This window comes from Erinaceus europaeus, chromosome 17, assembly GCF_950295315.1.
Source record: "Erinaceus europaeus chromosome 17, mEriEur2.1, whole genome shotgun sequence".
Classification (NCBI taxonomy): domain Eukaryota; kingdom Metazoa; phylum Chordata; class Mammalia; order Eulipotyphla; family Erinaceidae; genus Erinaceus; species Erinaceus europaeus.
The window spans coordinates 10,380,634-10,396,914 of NC_080178.1; the positions used below are offsets into that span (position 1 = coordinate 10,380,634).

At 54.1% G+C, this 16,281-nt stretch overlaps 2 protein-coding genes across 2 annotated transcripts in view; one reads left to right on the plus strand and one right to left on the minus strand.

Annotated features, from left to right (window-relative positions):
• The first annotated feature begins 621 nt into the window (after positions 1-621).
• On the plus strand, positions 622-7,145 carry LOC103110340 (pepsin A-like). Its single transcript, XM_060176287.1, has 9 exons — positions 622-677; positions 1,161-1,320; positions 1,759-1,876; positions 2,887-3,005; positions 3,612-3,811; positions 4,752-4,868; positions 5,173-5,317; positions 5,398-5,496; positions 6,933-7,145. The coding sequence occupies exons 1-9, from the start codon at positions 622-624 to the stop codon at positions 7,080-7,082; spliced, it is 1,164 nt and encodes a 387-aa protein (XP_060032270.1). The 3' UTR covers positions 7,083-7,145.
• Positions 7,146-11,867: 4,722 nt separating this feature from the next.
• The window catches only part of LOC103110492 (pregnancy-associated glycoprotein-like), a 4,625-nt gene continuing 211 nt past the window's right edge, over positions 11,868-16,281 (minus strand). Inside the window, exons 2-9 of the mRNA XM_060175748.1 lie at positions 16,112-16,244; positions 15,094-15,211; positions 14,884-15,002; positions 13,741-13,940; positions 13,254-13,370; positions 12,930-13,074; positions 12,742-12,840; positions 11,868-12,023 (exon numbers count right to left, since the gene is read on the minus strand). Of these exons, the coding sequence (XP_060031731.1) occupies positions 11,868-12,023; positions 12,742-12,840; positions 12,930-13,074; positions 13,254-13,370; positions 13,741-13,940; positions 14,884-15,002; positions 15,094-15,211; positions 16,112-16,244 (1,087 nt within the window). The remainder of the gene's footprint in view (positions 12,024-12,741; positions 12,841-12,929; positions 13,075-13,253; positions 13,371-13,740; positions 13,941-14,883; positions 15,003-15,093; positions 15,212-16,111; positions 16,245-16,281) is intronic.

Consider the following 16,281-nt stretch of genomic DNA (forward strand, 5'->3'; position numbering starts at 1 on the left):
AGGCATTAAGTTCATGTGTGGCTGTAGAAATCCAAGTCTTGTAACGACAGGTTTATAGTTGAACAAGGCCTGAGGGGCAGTCAGACACCCAGGACCTCCACATTGGGACATTTCTGGGGGACACTCATCTCCAACCATTTCTGGGGGACAGCAAAGACCCAGCAAAAGGCCAATGGCTGTGTTGGAGGGGAGCCCCGTAATCCCCGAGCAGTCTGGCCCCAGAGAAATTGGGGCACATTAGCCGACTGTGACGACTATTCTGTGTGGAGCGCTCTTCAGCCAACCTGGTCCAGACGCTCAAACTGGGGGAGGGTGGGGGTGTCACATTGGCTTTCTCAATGCTGAGACTCATGTCCCCAAGCTCCTGGCTCTCTGTGGGGCCTGCCCCCAGTCCTGGGAGGTGGGGACAATGGAAAACACCTCAGCTGGAAGCTGCCAGCACTGGTCCAGAGGGGTGGGGACAAGCTTATCAGGAGCCTGTGTGGTTGGGGCTGGGGGCACTGGGGCTGCCAGGTCCAGGCCAGCAGGCTGCATATAAGGAGCCTCCCTGTTGCTGTGCTCACCTGCCCATCTGCCCTGCTGCCCAGCTGCCTGCTCTGCACACGGGGACCAGGAGGAACCATGAAGTGGCTGCTGCTGCTCATCTTGGTGGCCCTCTCTGAGTGCCTCATCTACAAGTGAGTCTGGGCACAGGGGAGCCAGCTCCAAGGGACCACTCTGCCCTGGGCTGGACTCTCTGCCTGCAAGCTCTGCTTCCCTTGGGCAGCCCCCACACTGCTCCCTGCTGGCCCCTCTGCTCCTTCCTGCCCTCTCCCTTCTGCCTTGTGGGGACTAGCTTGTAGGCAGCCTGGGGTGCTCCCAAGGTGGGGCCCCGGGTCCAACCCTGGACACTGCTTCTCCCCTGTGCCTGTGCCTGTGCCTGTGCTGTGCCTGTGCCTGTGCCTGTGCCTGTGCCTGTGCCTGTGCCTGTGCCTGTGCCTGTGCCTGTGCCTGTGCCTGTGCTGTGCTGTGCTGTGCTGTGCCTGTGCCTGCCCAGCCCGGGAGCTGCTCCCTGCTGCCTGCCCTGCCTCCCCACACCAGCTCCCTCTGCTCCCAGGGACAGAGCCCTGGGAGCACCATTCTCCCTGAGTCCTCCTGCTCCTCCTCACCCCTGTCCTCAGGGTCCCCCTGGTAAGGAAGAAGTCCCTGAGGCAGAACCTGAAGGAGCATGGCCTGCTGGAGGACTTCCTGAAGACACACAGACTGAACCCGGCCTGCAAGTACTTCTCCGAACTGGCAGACAGCACACTGGCCACCCAGCCACTAGTCAACTACATGGATGTGAGTGGGGGCTGTGGGGACAGTGGGTGCCTCCAGGTGGTGACACTGGGGACTCATCCAGAGCTCAGAAGCCAGCATGTCAGGAATACTCAAGGGCAGAAGTAGCCATGCATCCATTCCCTGCTCCTATATCCAGAGCAGCTGGGCCCCGGCCAGGCCCCTGCTGGGTCTGGGGACTTGATTCTGAAGCAACAGGCAGTGCCTATTCTCTGAGCTCACACCTATAGCAGAGAGACTCTCAGGTTCTCAGCCTCCTGAGAACAGAAGGAACAGCACAGGCACCCCTGAGAGGTCACTCAGCAACCAGGGGGAGAGGCAGGTGGGAGGTGCAGGACCGGCAGGGCTGGACTGCAGGCAGGAGCACACAGCCCCTGCTGGGGAGCCCAGGAGGAAAGACCCCTGAGCCCCACGTCCCCCTTGCTCCCCATCTCCCCACAGCTGGAGTACTTTGGCACCATCGGCATCGGGACCCCTGCTCAGGAGTTCACTGTCATCTTTGACACCGGCTCCTCCAACTTGTGGGTGCCCTCTGTCTACTGCTCCAGCCCTGCCTGCTGTGAGTGCCACCTGGCGTCCCCACATACCTGAGCCAAGCCTTGGACACTCAGTGGGGACATAGGCTTATGGCTAGCCCTTGGGTTCCCTGGAGATGGTGCTGTGGCGCTGTGGTGGGAAAGGCCCTCTTCAGAAAGCAAAGCAGGGTAGGGGGCAGGGAGCAGCCTGAGGACAATCTTAGGGGCCCCAGTACAGCAGCCTGAGCTGAGAGAGGACCCTGAGCTGGTGAGGGCTGAGTGACCAGCAGGCCTCAGCAGACCCTGGTTTCCTGAGGAGAGAGGGCTTGTCTGGTAAGCCGGGACAGCACCTCCAGATCCTTCCTCTTCCAACTCTTATTTTGCCTCCAGGATTATTGCTGGGGCTCCGTGCCTGCACCATGAATCCACTGCTCCTGGAGCCATTTTTTTCCCTTTAGTTATCCTGGTTGTTTTTTATCATTGTGGTTATTATTATCGTTGCTATTGATGTCATTGTTGTTAGATAGGACAGAGAGAAATAGAGAGAGGAGGGGAAGACAGAGAGGGGGAGAGAAAGATAGGCACCTGCAGACCTGCTTCACTGCCTGTGAAGTGACTCCCCTGCAGGTGGGGAGCTGCGGGCTCGAACTGGGATCCTTATGCTGGTCCTTGTGCTTTGCGCCACATGTGCTTAACCTGCAACGATACCACCTGATACTCCCCTGTTCCAGCTTTTAACCCAACACACTTCAGAGCAGGTGGACAGAATGCCCCTTTGGAAGCAGCAGTCACATGTCAAACAGAAGCTGAGACTCTGTAGCTGGGACATGAGCTCCCAGTGGTGTTAGTGATGACAGGGTGATGTGATGACAGCTGAGGAGGGTCTGTGTCCACGTTTCAGGTGATCCAAGAGTTGGGGTGAAAGTCGGGGAGCCTGGAATCCAAGTCCAGGGAGCCTCCATATTCTAATTAGTGCCAGCCCCCCACCCCAGGAGCCTCCCCAGCCCATGAGCCAGCTTCTCTGGGGCTGACGTGTCCCTCCTTGTCCCCACAGCCAACCACCACCGCTTCAACCCCCAGCAGTCCTCCACCTTCCAGGCCACCAGCCAGGAGCTGTCTGTCGCCTATGGCACCGGGAGCATGACCGGCATCCTGGGCTATGACACCGTGCAGGTGTGACTCCCCCTACCCCACCCGGGGGCCCTGCTGTGACCTCTGCATCCAGGAAATGGCTCCTTCAAGCACATGGGGCTCAGGGAAACTCTGCAACTTCGGGGGAGGGGTAGAGGAGGAAAAATGGCAGATTCATCCTGGGAGGCCCTAAAAGGGGCAATAGTGGGTCATGGGGAAGCTGGGGTGCCTGGAGCTTCAGCCACTTCAGCCCCTCATGTTGGGGGCCAGGTAGGGGTGAAGGGAGAGGGCAGAGAGGCTGCCTCTTCCTTTAGACCCCCCTCTACCTGTACGCTGAGTAGCAAAAGCCTCCATGTCCCCCATGCCACCCCACCCAGAAGGTGGAAGATCACAGGCAGAGTCCCGGGGCGTCTTCACACCCTCATCCAAACCCAAACACAGTGACCTGCTCTGAGACAGGTGTCCCAGCCTGTCTCCCCCTGGATGCTGCAGAGAAATGAAAACCCTCCAGGTCCCAGCTGCAGGCTCCCCCAGCCCCATACAGCCTGAGCCACAAAGTCAAGTCCCCCATGAGCTGGGAGGGGGAACAGACTCTAGGTGAGGGACCCTCAGGGGTGAGCCAGGACTGATGGGGCTGCTGGTGCCCAGGTGGCCGGCATCGCTGACACCAACCAGATCTTCGGGCTGAGCGAGACAGAGCCCGGCTCCTTCCTCTACTACGCCCCCTTCGACGGCATCCTGGGCCTGGCCTACCCCAACATCGCCGCTTCTGGGGCCACCCCTGTCTTTGACAACATGTGGAACCAGGGCCTGGTGTCTCAGGACCTGTTCTCCGTCTACCTGAGCGGGTGAGCCTGGCATCATGCAAACACATCAGGGCAGGTGGGGTGAGAGGTCCTGGCAGGCAGGTGGGGCGTGGAGGGTCAAGGTTGAGATGTGGAGAGGGGTCGGTCTCTGGGGGAAATGGTGCCAGATTCAGCTCTGGGGTCCAGGTTGGCTAAAGAGCCCTCAACAGAGAATGCTGTCACAGCAGGCTAAGGTGCCTGGAATTTCTGGGGGCCAGAGTGCTGCGGTTCTCCCAGGGCTGCTCTGCTTACTGCCCAGGGCTCTTGATAGGGCTTCACTGTCGATTCATGGCAGGGAGGTTGGAAATGAGTGTCCCCCAGAAATGTCCTGATGTGGGGGTGCTGGCTGTGTAACGGCCCCTCTGGCCTCTTTGATCTGTAGATCTGATGCTACAAGACTCAGATTTCTGTGGTCACACATGTGCTTAATACCTAGAGACACATGGCTTTTATTTATTTAAATATATTTCATTTATTTTTTTAAAAATTTAATATTTATTTATTTTCCCTTTTGTTGTCCTTGTTTTTTATTGTTGTTGGAGTTACTGTTGTTGTTATTGATGTTGTAGTGGTTAGATAGAGAGAAATGGAGAGAGGAGGGGAAGACAGAGAGGGGGAGAAAAAGATAGACACCTGCAGACCTGTGCTTCACTACCTGTGAAATGACTGCCTCACAGGTGGGGAACCAGGGGCTCGAACCCAGATCCTTATGCGGGTACTTGCGCTTCTCGCCATGTGTCCTTAACCCGCTGCGCTACCACCTGACTTCCTATTTGTTTATTTTAAAGAGTGAGAGATACAGAAAGAAAGATGTAAGACAGAAAGAGGGGAGCACTGCTCAAATCAGGCATATGGTGGTGCTGAGACTGAGTCTGAGACCTCTGAACCTCAGGCATATGTTGCGATGAATGAATGACTGAGTGTCCTGTCTCCCTCCCTCCAGCAATGACCAGAGTGGCAGCGTGGTGATGTTTGGAGGCATCGACTCCTCCTACTTCACCGGGAGCCTGAACTGGGTGCCCGTCACTGCCCAGGGCTACTGGCAGATCACCGTGGACAGGTGAGGGGGCAGCTGCAGGCAGGAGCCACCACCCCCCATTTCTCCAGACTCGCAGCCCCTGGGAGCTGCCCAGACTCTGCTGGGCTGGCCATCACAGGGGACATTCCTGGGGGACCAGGTGGGCACCAGCCAAGCCCAGGAGACACTATAAAAAGGAGGGAATGATGGGGCCCCCAGACACTCTACCAATTAGCGGGATGCAGTTCCTCTGGCCACTGTCCTTCTTGCCCCTGGCTAATGTTCCTGGCCCTCTGGGGACAGATCCCTGGTCCCCAGAGCCTGACTGTACCTCCCCCGCCCCCAGCATCACCATGAATGGGCAGCCCATTGCCTGCAGCAGTGGCTGCCAGGCCATCGTGGACACTGGCACCTCCCTGCTGTCCGGCCCCACCAACGCCATCGCCAACATCCAGAGTGCCATTGGAGCCAGCCAGGACACCTACGGCCAGGTCAGCAGGCACAGAGCACCCCGAGGGGGTGGGCACGGGAGTACCCCACCCGGGCTGAGTCCTGCGCCCACTCCCTGCAGATGGTGGTGAGCTGCTCGGCCCTCAGCAGCCTGCCTGACATCGTCTTCACCATCAATGGCATCCAGTACCCTCTGCCCCCCAGCGCCTACATCCTGCAGGTGAGGGGGCCACTGTCCTGGGCAGCGGGAGCCTCCCCCCTCCCATGAGGAGCAGCTCTCTCTGCACAGCCCCTTGACAGAGAGCTGTGAAAATCAGTGTGGGAATGGAGGCTAGTCCCATGGTGGATGTGAGGTGGGGGTGCTTGGCTTGAGGAGAACTCCCGCTGGGTGTGAGAGGTCAGGTCTGCCTCTTGTCCTGAGTCTGATAATCAGCCACTCCCAACATCTCTAAGCCTCAGTCCCCCTTTCTGAAATCTGGAGCCTGTGTTTCTCCAGCCAGAGCTGGTCAGTGTCAGCTGAGATCAGCACTTCAGCTCTGAAAGGCAGGAGGGGAGACAGCACAGGATTCTGGAAAGACTCCTGCCTGAGGCTCTGATGTCCCAGGTTCAATCCCAGCATCCTAGCCAGAGCTGAACTGTGCTCTGGGCTCTCTCTTTCTCTTGTAAAAATAAAATAAACATTTGATAAGGGCCAAGTAGTGGTTCACCCATAGAACACACTCATCTCTATATGCCCAGGTTCAAGCCCCCAGTCCCCACCTGCAAGGGGGAAGCTTCCTGAGTGTGAAGCAGTAGTGCAGGTCTCTCTGTCTCTCTCCCTGTCCTTCTCCTTAGAAAATAAAAAAGAACTGAAAAGAAGAGAAATAGGAATCAGGACCCTTAGTACCTAGAGTCACATGGCCTCTATTTACTTAGACATATTTCATTTGTTTCTTTCTTTATTTTTAAAAAGAAAATCAAGTCTTTCTTAAGATTTTATTTATTTATGAGAAAGGTAGGAGGAGAGAGAAAGAACCAGACGTCACTCTGGCACATGTGCTGCTGGGGATCAAACTCAGGACCTTATGCTTGAGAGTCCAAAGGTTTATCACTGTGCCACCTCCTGGACCACTTTATTTGTTTATTTTAAAGAGTGAGAGATACAGAAAGATGCAGGAAAGAAAGAGCACTGCTCAGCTCTGCTTTATGGTAGTGTTGGGGTTTGGGACATCATCGGGGCTACCGACTTGCCAGTCCCTGTTCAGGCGCCGTTTGCCCGGCTGGCTTCATGGGCAGTAGAGAGACGACCAGCGGCTCATGGCTGAGTGGTACACAGTTCAGTATTTATTCATGTGGAACGCAGTGCAATCTAAGCTATCTCTAATCACAGTCCTGTCCTTATATATCCTGAGTTGGAACTGTCAGGTCTGAAGAGGATGAATGTAGGATAGGGGGTGGGGAGAAGGAAAAAGCCTGCAAACAAGTGAGGATGAAACCAATCCCCTGGAGGCAGGGCGGTGCTTAGCTAACAGGGCGGTGCTTAGCTGAGGCTTACAGACAGAGGCTTTAAGCAGGGGGGAACTGGCTTACTGCCCAACACAGACTAAGCCAAGTACCACCTGCTGAATCCATGTCCCAGTCCCCTATCAACCCCTACTGCCCCGTTTCTGCTCCTAGACTCAGCAGGGCTGCTCCAGCGGCTTCCAGGGCATGAACCTGCCCACCCAGTCTGGGGAGCTCTGGATCCTGGGTGACGTCTTCATCCGCCAGTACTTTGCTGTCTTCGACAGGGCCAACAACCAGGTGGGCCTGGCCCCTGTGGCCTAAGCCCCCACCTGCCACCTTGCCCATGCCCTCCCAGCTTGCCTGGGTCCCCCTCTGTCACCGTGACTCTCCTGCCCCTGGGTGGGGTGGTGGAGCCCCCAGCCTGTCAGCCCAGTGATGGAATAAACACAGTGTCTGTGGAAGAAGCCTGGCATCTGAGTGTTTTCTCTCTGTGGCCATTTCTCCCTCATTGCCTGGGGTTGATCTGGGTGTGTGTATTTCAAAGACAGCCTTGACCAGCAGCACCTTAGTTTTTGTCCTGCTGATTGGTGCCTTGAGGGTCCTCTTGTAGTTCGCTTTTGCATTTCTGCATAAATAATAGCTTTGAACTATGATCTGTTATTTCTTAGAAGGGGACTGCTGAAGTTTTTCCTCCTTAAAAAATAATTGGGGCTTAGGGGGGTCATGCAGTAGCTCAGCAGGGTAAGCACACACATGGCAAAAGCGCAAGGTCTGGCATAAGGATCCCAGTTCTAATCCCGGCCCCCCACCTGCAGGGGCGTCGCTTCACAGGCAGTGAAGCAGGTCTGCAGGTGTCTATCTTTCTCTCCACCTCTCTGTCTTCCCCTCCTCTCTCTGTTTCTCTCTGTCCTAACAACGACAACGTCATCATCAACAACAATAATAGCTACAACCACAATAAAACAACAAGGGCTACAAAAGGGGAAAAATTTAAAAAATAAATAACTAGGGTTGTGGTCTCAGAGGTGGTGCAGTGGATAAAGCATTGGATTCTCAAGCATAAAGTCCTGAGTTCAGTCACCGGCATCACGTGTTCCACAGTGATGTTTGGTTCTTTCCTCCTGTCTTTCTCATGAATAAATAAATAAATAAATTCTTTTTAAAAAAGTAACTAGGATGCCTGGCCATGGTGCACTAGGTTAAATTTACATAGTATGAAGCGCCAGCATCCAGGTTTGAGCCCTGGCTCCCCACCAGTGGGATGGGAGGGAGCGAGGAAGGGGGATGCTTCACAAGTGGCATCGGTCACCCTCCCTCTCTCCCTGCCCCTCCTTTCTTAATTTTCTCTGACCCATCCAATAAAATGGAGAAAAAATGGCCACCAGAAACAATGGATTCTCTGAGCCTGAGCCCCGGCCCCAGTGATATACCTGAAGGCAAAGCAAAACAAGCAAAGAAAACAAGAGCCCTAGAGGAACAACACAAACAAAGGTCTGAGTACTGAATAAGTGCATTGGCTACTGGTGGGGAGATGGCATAACGGTTATGCAAAAAGACTCTCCAGCCAAAGGTTCCAAAGTTCCCAGTTCAATCCCCACGGCCACCAGGGCCAGAGCTGAGCAGTGCTCTGATACAGCAATAACCACAGCACTCATAACAGTAATAATGGCAGGCTGTCTTTTATTGAAGTTTGCCAGAGTTTACATTAATAATTACATTTGGGGGAGTCGGGCGGTAGCATACGTGGTGCAAAGTGCAGGGTCCAGCATGAGGATCCTGGTTCGAGCCCCTGGCTTCCCACATGCAAGGGAGTCAATTCACAGGAGGTGAGGCAGGTCTGCAGGTGTCTATCTTTCTCTCCCCCTCTGTCTTCCCTCCTCTCTCCATTTCACTTGTATTATCCAAATACAAAAACATCAATAACTACAACAATAAAACAACAACGGCAACTAAAGGGAATAAATAAATAAATAAATATTTAAAAATATTTTTAAAATAATTACATTTGGTAGGAGCTAAATACTTTTGTTGTTGCTGTTTTCCTGATATGTGTGTGTGTGTGTGTGTGTGTGTGTGTGTGTGTGTGTGTGTGTGTGTAGTGAGAATCTGACTTTCAGAAAAGATACATTCATTGATGAGAAGAGACCAGAGCCTCATTCTGGCCTAAGCAGGGCTGGGGGTCAAGCTCAGGGCCTCAGGCATGCAAATCTGGTGCCCTACCCACCGCCCAACCTCTCAGGATGGACAAAATATGTTGCACTAGACCCTTCAGATCCCAAGGAGTCCTCCAGCTCTAGGAGAAGGACACCTTCCAGCCCTGGAGGAGAGATTCCTCTGGGAATCCACTGTGTGGAACCTCCTGAAACTGGGGGTCTTTAGCCTGCTCCTTCTGCTGAAGCCCCCTCCTTGAAAGCTCTATAGGCTTACAGCTAGTAAACACGGGCTCAGTGGGGTTCCATGGTTTGCCTTATGTTTACAGCCCCAGGGAGAGGGGACACTGGACCCCAAGCTTGTGGATAGTGAGAATGCGGGGGTGGGGTGGCAAAGTGGGGGGGAACCAGTGGTTCCTGGGAGAAGAAATGCTTCTCTTAGCGTCCCTAGGAAGGGGAGGCATGCCTGGAGCCCCACGCTGTCCTCCCGTCACCAGGCTGCCCTCCCCCACACCCCAGACCTGGGGTTGGGTGACGGGCTGGAACAGAGTGACTTGTTAACCAAACTGAATGCAAGCTTGACTGTGTGTAGGTGACAGCTGCGTCTGAAAAAATGCTGTGACTTGGGACATTGTGACCCAAAACTCACAGCAAAGGGCCAGAAAAATTATTGATGAAATGTGGCCCAAACTCTCATCGATCACCTTAGCAACACAAAGACATTTGCTATATAAAAAGAGCTCCAAGCAGAACACACAGTGTAGTGTGGTAATACCCACTCTGACCACTAGGTGTCAGCCACCCATCAAAATTGCTGTTTCTGCAAGGAACCACTTCCTCCAGGCTCTCTCCCTGCTGGGAGCCTTTTTATACTCAGTAAGGCTTGGCTTCCCCTGCCTGAAAAGCCATCACTGAAAAGACTAAGCAGAGCAGCAGAGGTAGAGGGGGGCGGGAGGGGGAGAAGAAGAGGCTGACAAGGATGAAGAGGAGGAGAAGAAGGAGGAGGAAGAGTTGCCCAGAGTGCTGCCTCTTGTGGCTCTCTCTACTTGGGCTGCAGACTTCCTGTAGATTAAGCAGTTTAACCCTCACTAGAGTCTTAGGGGCAGGGCCTATTCTTCCCTGCTGTTTGCTCAGCAACACATATTTTACACCCTTCTAATTCAGTTGTGTTGTTTTGGACACACTCAGGACCTCGAGCTTGCCCAACATAACTGAGTAGCCTCCCCTGATGCAATTTCATTTATTTAAAGGGAGAGAGAGACTGAGACTATAACTCCAACACTTTCTCCAGTACAATGGGAGCCAGGCCCAAACCTGGGTTTCACGTGTGACAAAACAGCACATGTCCCAGTGAGTTATTTTGCCAGCTCTTCTGACCCAACTTATTTATTTATTTAACTTGCCTTACTATTATTATTATTTTATAACTTTTATGTATTTATTTATTTTCCCTTGTGTTGCCCTTGTTGATTCTTATTGTTGTTGTAGTTGCTTTCGTTGGATAGGACAGAGAGAAATGGAGAGAGGAGGGGAGACAGAGGGGGAGAGAAAGATAGACACCTGCAGACCTGCTTCACCGCTTGTGAAATGACTCCCCTGCAGGTGGGAAGAAAGGGGCTCAAACCAGGATCCTTAGCGCCGGTTTATTATTATTTTAAAAACCACAGAACACTGCTCAATACTCATAAAGTGGGGACTAAACCTAGGAATCAGAGCCTCAGGCATGGAAGTTGTTTGCATTGGTGATACATTGTCGCCCCAAACCTACACAATTTTTATGATGTCTGTATGAACCTATATATAGATACATAGGTATATTCACTCCTCACAATACAGATGTTTGAGGAGAGAGGGATAAAGGAGGTGCAGAGGGCGAGACAAGAGAGACAGCAGTGCTCCACTTTCCATGATGTTCTCCTGGAGTCCCAGTTGGTGCCGATGGAACCCAGGGCCACACATGTGAGAAAGGCACAATCTCTACCCACTAAGCCACCTGGCATCAAACCCTCACCCCATTTCAGCCTTTCCCACCTCACAGCTTCTAACATGTCAGGCGTAGAAGCCAGAGGGTCTTCCTGGGCTCACCTTGTCATCCTGATTCCCTTCTTGAACCTTTACTACACCCCCTTGCACCCCACCCCTGTCCATGTGAGCAGCCACCAGGTCTCACTCCCACCCCCAGCCCTGTCCACCCTCCCAACTAGCAGTGACCATTGGAAAGAAGTAGGGGCCGGTGGTAACACAGTGGGTTAAGCACACATGGCACAAAGTGCAAGGACTGGCGTGAGGATCTGGGTTCGAGCCCCTAGCTCCCCACCTGCAGGGGTGTCTCTTCCCAAGTGGTGAAGCAGGTCTGCAGGTGTCTATCTTTCTCTCCCTCTCTCTGTCTTCCCCTCATCTCTCCATTTCTCTCTGTTCTGTGCAAAAACAATGACAGCAATAACAACAACAATCACAGGGGCAACAAATGGAAGAAACAGCCGTCAGGAGCAGTGGGTTCATAGTGCAGGCACTGAGTCCCAGCGATAACCCTGGAGGGAGAGGGGGAAAAAAAAGAGAAGCAAACAGCATGTTTCATGATGAAATCTATTTACTTTTAATAGCAGCACTTAGCCTGAGAATCAACTGCTGAGCCCAGGGCTAGGCGTGCACAGCACCACCATCACTGACGGCATCTTGGGTCTGAGATCCTGAAATCAAGATTTGAAGGACTCGCTGGTGTTGCTGCTGACTCGTCATAGCAGGTGACTCCCCTGTGAGGCTCGTCCAGCTGCCAGCCTGTCCTTGTGCTCTGAGTCCTGGAGTTCGGCGACCGCACAGGAATCACGTGGAGGAATCAGTCTCGCATTGCTCGTGGGGCCTCCCGCAGCATTGACTAGAGTCAGGCAGGGCTCCTGGCAGGGGCCAGAAATGTCCCTGATGTGTGTATGTGTCCACGATGAGGGGCCTGCTGCGTTTAGACTGCCGTTGCCAGGCCGACTCTGTTGTTCCCCCGGTCAAAGACAGAGAAGTAGAGGCGCAGGAAGACATCTCCCAGGGTCCAGGGCTCGTTTTGGTACCAGCCCTGCCCCATCCAGTCAAGGTTGCTGAAGTAGGAGTTCCATCTGTTGCCCTGCAAGAGACACACCTGGGTCAGCTCAGGCCACCTCAAACCCTCCTGCACCTGGGGTAACCCCCCCACCTCCTGGGGAGCCTCTTCCACACCAGGCTGCTCCCTGCCCCCAGCCTTGTGTTTCCATGGGGTGGTCTCCCGGAGTCTGCAGTCCTCTCACACTGCACTCCCCCCATTGGCACAGCTTTCTGGGGGCATCATCTACAAGGGACCTGGGCATACTGGCCACCACCCATCCAGCCTCCTGCTGTGTTCTGCAGACTGGGGACCTGGAAACTGTCTCACTCTGTCTCCCACCAAAACCTCTCACAGGCTCAGGGCCAGCACCCCCATTCCCAGAGGGGAAACTGGGGTGCAGCAAAAGAAGACACCGCCTAGGGTGAGGTGATGGTTTGTTCCAACCAGGACGCTTTAGAGGTGGGATGTGAATAATCATGGCAGGCCTGCCACCTACCCTGTCACCCTTCCTTCCCCCACACCCCAGCATTAGTCAGCTCTGGCTCATGGTGTGCAGGGGATTGACCCTACGACCTCTGAGCCTCAGGCATGAGAATCTTTTGGCATGACCCTCATGCCGTCTGCCCGGCCCACTTCTATTTCAGGGATGGCTATAGAATAGTAGTAGTAGTAGTAGTAGTTTGTGTCCTGCAATAGCACGATCTCACCACCAGGGGCGCCCTCCACCCAACCGCTGTCAGGGTCCCTGGAGCCCCCGCACCTGACGCAGGTAGGCGCTGGCCGGCACTGAGTAGTTGACACGGTTGATGGTGAAGACCAGGTCGGGCATAGTGTTCTTGTTGTCACAGGGGATGGTGACCTGCCACAGACAAAGACCAAAGGACAGAGTTAGGGGGTGTCCTTGTGGGTGTGGCACCCCCTCACCCCTCCCCACAGGGTGACCCTCACCCTGTGGGCGAAGGTCTGCTGGGCCTGGAGGATGCTGTGGATGTTCCGGATGTCTCTCTGTGGGCCAATCAGCAGGGATGTGCCGGTGTCCAGCATGGCCTGGCAGCCACCGTGACAGGCCACTACCTTCCCGTTCATGGAGATGCTGCCGGGGATGGAGGGAAGCCTGGGTGAGGCAGACTCCTGGGGCCCCTCCCTGACCTGAACCCCCTTCTCCAGGCCACCCCTCTCCCTTCCTTGTATCCTGATGCAACTCGCTCAGATCAGGATGCTGGTCAGTGCTGGGGTGTGTAGACACCCAGGGTGACACGCATGGGGACTCACCTGTCCATGGAGATCTGCCAGAACTGGCGCCTGGTCACGGGGATCCAGTGCAGTTCCCCGGTGTAGTAGGAGTGGTCCACCCCGCCGAGCATCACAGTGCTGCCCTCCTTCATTCCTCTGGGCGTGGGGAGATAGGGGGCACAGAGTGAGGGCAAAGTGTGTGTGTGGACTTGTACCAAGCTCCGGAGCACACCCAGCCCTGAGGACTACTCCTCACACCCTCAGGTTATTTCCACATTCAGATTGAAGGGGGAGGGAAACTGAGGCACAAGATGAAGGGAGGCCTGGGGGACCTGCCCAGGAATGAGTCAGATTCATATAACTGCACATGGCAATGTTTCAATAAAGTTTCATTTGCAGCAAGCAAGTAGTGGGCCCGATCTTTCTCCCTACCATCATAATTGAATGAGCTCTGGATGGAGTTGGTTTCAGGAAACTTCTGGATCAGAGAGCCTATGCAGCCTCTCAGAGAGCAGCCCAGACTCACCTGCTCAGATAGAAGGCAAAGACATTTTCTGAGATGAGGTCTTGCTCCCACAAGGTGTCAAAGAAGGGAGTCGTCCCTTCGGTGGCAAGGCTAGGGTATGCCAGGCCCAGGATGCCATCGTAGGATGCAAAGTCAAAGTGTGATCTGGGCTCCAGCGTGCTCAGACCAAATCCCTGGCTCACGGCAATGAGATTCCCCATCTGTGGAAAAAGGGGTGGGGCCCCCACTTAAGGGTTTGGGGAGAGAGTGGGGCTGGAAGTGTCAGAGGCAAGAGGCAGAGCCTGGCTATGCCCTGGTTGTGCCTTGGCTGAGCACTGATGGGAATTCAGCCCTGTACCTCCATCCAACATCTGCTCACACATCTCATGTGACCCTTCTCCCATGTTCTGTGAGGGACCGAAACTCAGAGGAGGCCAGAGGGCTCCACCTACAGGACCAAATGAGTAGAGCAGGAGAGCCTTTGTCTTCAGTATGGTCAGACCATAGACTGAACAGTCACCATGCACAAAGACCAGGGTTCAAGCCCCCAGTCCCCACCTGCAGGGATGAGGGGGGTGATGCTTCACAGGCAGTGAAGCAGAGCTACAGGTGTCTCTCTTTCTCTCCCTCTCCACCTCCCCTTCTCCTCTCAATTTCTTTACTCTATTGAATTAAAGAAAGGAGGGGAGGAAATGACTACCAGGATATAACGCTAGTTGCAAAGAGAGAGAGATTAAAAGGCTGAGGGTGGCTCTCAGTGGGTGAGTGAGCATCTGCACTGCCCGAGGCCCTGGGTTTCATCCCCAGCAGCACATGGACAAGCAATGCAATGTTCCTTCCCTCAAAAATAAATCTTATTTTGTGAAGGTGTGATTGAAGTGCCTGGCACATCTGGAAAATCAAAAAGTGGTTTGTCTTGCTCTGCTTGCAGCAAACTCAGCCTGTGAACCTGCCAGGGGGAGGGGGACTGCAGCCTATGTGCGCCACACCCACGCCCCAAGGGCCCCCTCATCACCACCTGTCTGTCATTCTGGGGTTGGAGTGCCAGCAGGGACACTGTCTCCCCAGAGATCCATCCACGTGGGGGGACAGGTGTTCAGCTGCTATGAGGCTTTGGGGACCCCTGAGCTTCGCCCCCTCCCTGTGTCCTCTTGCTGCTGGTACCTGCACATTGTCATAGCCCACGATGCCAGACATCCTGCCCGAGCCATAGACCACGTTCATGGGGCGGCTGGAGTTCCGGAAGCTGGAGGAGAGTCTGGGGTCAAACTTGCGGTGGTTGACTGCAGAGACAGGGTGGGAGGGAAGAGGGGGTGAGAGTGCCGGCCTTCTCGGTAGGCCTGGAGGGGACACGCCGCCAGGGGGCGCACTCACCGCAGGCAGGGCTCGGGCAGTAGATGGAGGGCACCCAGAGGTCTGTGGAGCCTGTGTCAAAGGCCACCGAGAAGTTCTGAGGGGGCGTGCCTATGCCAATGGTGCCGATGTAGATCATCTGCAGGGAGGCGCGGTGCGGGGAGAGGGGCTGTCAGAGCAGGCCTCTGCACCCCCAGTTCCTCTGCCCCACTTCACTGTCCTGGGTGCTGGCCAAGGCCTTCCTTTAATGAGCCAGCCACTGCCACACCCACCCCACCCTCCTGCTGCTCTCAAACTCTTCCCATACTCTTCAAGGCCCAGCTGAAAGGCTGCTTCCTCCAGGCAGCCCTCCTAGCTCTTGCCACTTCCTCTAGACTCAAAGACCGCCATGTTAACACCAAGGACTTGGTCTTTGTCTTTGACACCTACTTGTTTTTTGGTGGACTCAAAGCTAGTCTTTCTTTTCCTTCTTTCTTTCTTTCTCTTTCTTCCTTTCTTTCTTTCTCCCTTTCTTTCTATCTCTCTTTCTTCCTTTCCTCCTTCCTGTGTTTCTTTCTTTTTAACATTTAACATTTTAAATTTTTTAATTAAAATCGCTTTTATTATTTTCTAATTTTTATTTATTTGATAGAGACAGAGAAATTGAGAAAGAATGGGGAGGTAGAGCGGGAACAACACAGAGAGACACCTGCAGCCCTGCTTCACCACCCTTGAATCTTTCCCTCTGCAGGAGGTGACCCTGGGTTTGAATCCAGGACCATACACTGTAGTGTGTGTGCTGAACCAGGTGTGCCACCGCTTGGCCTCTCAAAGCATCTTTCTTATGTGTAACAAGATCACTGTTATCTAGCCAGCACCAAAGCGTTCTTCAGTGTGATGGTGGCTGGGCTCGAACCTGGGTCAATCACTTGGCAAAGGAGCCCACTAAGTGAGCTATTTCACAGGCCCCTTTGTTGTGTTGGACCTGCTGTTAATGTTCAGAACCACAGGCGGGCGATGCAGAGATCCTCCCCGCACCCATCCCGGTTCCCAAACTTACATTTAAGTAATTCCTCAGGGGAAAGGAAAGCCTTTGTGCATTGTTCTCCTCACTGCTGTAGAAAATTCTTGCTGCCTCTGTCGGGGGTTCTCGTTCATGAACTCTCTCTGAAGCTCTCTCAACAGGGGATTCTCTGGCAAGGACCTGACTCTTCTCAGAGGGATTCTAGA